The 3,194-nt window shown below is 31.7% G+C and overlaps 1 protein-coding gene across 1 annotated transcript; it reads right to left on the reverse strand.

Annotated features, from left to right (window-relative positions):
- Positions 1 to 1,501: 1,501 nt before the first annotated feature.
- On the reverse strand, positions 1,502 to 2,473 carry LOC123390025 (olfactory receptor 6C6-like). Its single transcript, XM_045073247.1, has one exon. It carries the CDS (start codon positions 2,438 to 2,440, stop codon positions 1,502 to 1,504), a length of 939 nt encoding a protein of 312 aa, XP_044929182.1. The 5' UTR covers positions 2,441 to 2,473.
- Positions 2,474 to 3,194: the final 721 nt, after the last annotated feature.

A 3,194-nucleotide genomic window follows, 5' to 3' on the forward strand; every position in this document is an offset into this window, starting at 1 on the left:
GTTCTTTTACATATGCCCCTGAAAACACAAGCAACCAAATAAAAAATAGAAAAACTTGACTTTATTAGAATTAAAACTTTTGTGACCAAAGGACACTACCAGAAAAGTGAAGTGACAATCCAAAGAATAAGAAAAATACTCATAATCCAAATCTAATAAGGGTCTAGTAGTTTTTAAAGAGCTTAATGGAAGGCTTTGAGGGCCTTGAATATAATAACATGAACTTCTTTCCTTGTAATTGCCATCAGAAAGAATATGGCTAACAGTGCTGATTTAAAGAAGTAATATAAATCAGAATACAAACCTGAACTTATTTCTTTTTTCCCTTAGGGCCACATGGATAGAAGTTACTGCATTAAATACCAAAATGATTTTTTTTTTCACTCATATTTCTCTGATGGCATATTATATCAATATGGAACTCATTATATTTCACGGTTTTCTTTGTAGGCTTATACTTTGTTTTTATCTGAGGGCATACCAGTAACACTCCCTTCTTTAATAGCATAAAAATATGAGTGAGTCCACACAGGAGTTGGCAGAAAGGACGTTGAAAGACAATGTAACTCATTTTTAAAAATCTCTTCCATTTATCCCATATATCCCATATATCCAAATGTTCAACCATTCCTTTCAGTTTGTGTTCCTAAATTTCTCTGGAGCCATCACCTGGAGCTTCAAATTCATTCACACTATTGCATTTCAACTCTCAAATAACTCACTTAGTTTAAAACATTAGTCCTCCAACTTGTCTCTCAGATTCCAATACCCAAATACCCATCCACAATACATTTAACATAGCAATGTTTATAAAATAAAAATCTGCTCACATAGGTTTTGATATTAAAAAAGGAAACTGTTATGGAAGCCACCTATATTACAATTAGCTAGAGTCCACATTTCTACACTGTACTACAGGTGTATTGAAGAGACATTTTAGAAATGAGAACCTTGACTTTGTTTTGAAGTAATACAAACAGGTGTGATTCTTATTCACTCCAAATTTTCAGATCTATAATAGACCTACCAGATGAAATCCTGCTCCATTTTAGAACATACGTGCTTTTTATAACTTGAAGTATGCCTTTTTCTTTACTTGTTGAAAACAACTGACTTATATTTGAAGTGCTTCTTAAAGTCACAGTGGTAGTACATGTTGCTATATTGATATCTGTAAAATTCTATTAAAATCTTGTGATATATATCAATTTAAAATTGTTTTTTTTTTTTGAGGAGGTCAGTACCATGTTGTGGAGAATAAAATAAATTTCATATTTGTGTTGATAACCTAATAGATGACTCACCTTGATCTCTGAAAGGAATTATGACAATAAAGAGAAGTAGGAAGGAAAGGATGCTCTTCGTTGAAAAGTTTGGTTAAAATATTGTGAGGTGAAAAAATATTATGAGGTGAACTAATTGAAGGACAGAATAAGTAAACTTTTAAGTCAAAAATTTTATTTACTTTTTATCTAAGATTTTTTTAAATTAAATTTCCTCTTCATTTTTTGAAAAAAGAGAAAATCTTTTGGAGTGTGTCCTTGAAGGCTTGTTTCACTTGCTGGTTTCTGAGAGTGTAAATGAAAGGGTTTAATAAAGGGGCAACTGAGGTGTAAATAACAGTTACACCTTTAGATAAAGTCACCCTTTCCTTCGCTGTTGGTTTTATGTAATTAAAGATACAGCTACCATAAGTAAGGGAGACTACAATCATATGAGAAGAACAAGTAGAAAAAGCCTTTGTTCTTTTCTGAGCAGAGGGGATTTTTAGAATGGTCTTGATAATATATGTGTAAGAAAGAGTCACTAAAAGCAAAGTGACCATGAGTGTTACAATAGCTAAGACAAATGCAAGCAATTCCAAGAAATGAGCGTCAGTGCAGGAAAGCTGCAGTATAGGGGAAATATCACACATGAAATGATCAATTCCTCTGGAAGGACAGAAATCCAGTGTTAGTCCCACAGCCAGTGGTACAAATGAAAGCAGAAAGCCAACCGTCCATGAACTGAATAGAAGTTGGTAACACACTTTGTTGTTCATAATGATGGGGTAATGGAGGGGTTTGCAGATTGCTACATACCGGTCAAAAGACATGGCAGCCAGTAAGTAAAATTCTGTAATTTCTAATAAGAGGAAAAAGAATAACTGAGATGCACAACCATTGTAGGTAATTATTTTGTTTTTAGTCACGATGCTTATCAGGTATCTGGGAATACAGACTGTTGTCAAGGAAGCTTCCATGAATGAGAAATTTCGGAGGAAAAAATACATGGGAGTCTTGAGGCGGGGATCTAGCAATGTAAGAAGAATGATGGTTAAATTCCCCATCATACTCAATACATAGTTTATAAAGAGAAATATGAAAATCACAATTTGCAGTTGTGGGTCATCGGTCAATCCTAGGAGAATGTACTCCATCTCTCTTGACTGATTCTTCATTTCAGATTTGAGTCTTATGGAATAGATGTAGGAAAACAACTCCAGAAGTGGAAATAAGATTTTTTTTAAAAGCTATAGAAAAAAGGCATAGTAAAAATGTAAATAAGTTAAAAGGTTGATCCAACTTAATAAGACGGATAATACTTAAAATTATAACATAGGTCAACCTAGGCAGCCTCGAACTTATTGTTCCATTTAAGTAAAAGCTATGTTACACTATTAAATTTTTCCTTTTCTCTATTTGAACTTAAAAGATAATATGAATTTTAGCTGATTATTTCCAAAAGAGCTGAGATCTGTTAAAGTGTTTAAATAAAACATAAGCTTGACTTTAAATGTGTTTTCTATGTACAGCTTAAAAATTTTTGAAAAGTTCTTATAACATCTAAAGAATTAAACTAATGTCAATTCATAATGTTTATTCAAAAATAATGCTTAAATATATGTGAAATATAGAGACAATGAGTTATACATTTCTCTATGATTGAAATTTCATGATATATACCATTATTTATTTTTCCACAATGTAGTAATTCCCCATTGTTTTTTTGTCTTATTTCACTTAATGTTATTTTTCTTTGATTTCTAACACATCAGTGTTCTCATATCAGCTGCATTTGATCGTGAAGTTTTGATGATTGAATCTACATAAAAATATAAAAATATATTACAGTTCAAAAGTCAGTGGCTACTACCTGACTTATACTTGAGGTATTGCTTTCATTTATGATCCAGATATTTATTGCAAACTATA

Source organism: Mustela putorius, unplaced genomic scaffold, assembly GCF_011764305.1.
Source record: "Mustela putorius furo isolate JIRA1106 unplaced genomic scaffold, ASM1176430v1.1 tig00537227_pilon_pilon_pilon, whole genome shotgun sequence".
Classification (NCBI taxonomy): Eukaryota; Metazoa; Chordata; class Mammalia; order Carnivora; family Mustelidae; genus Mustela; species Mustela putorius.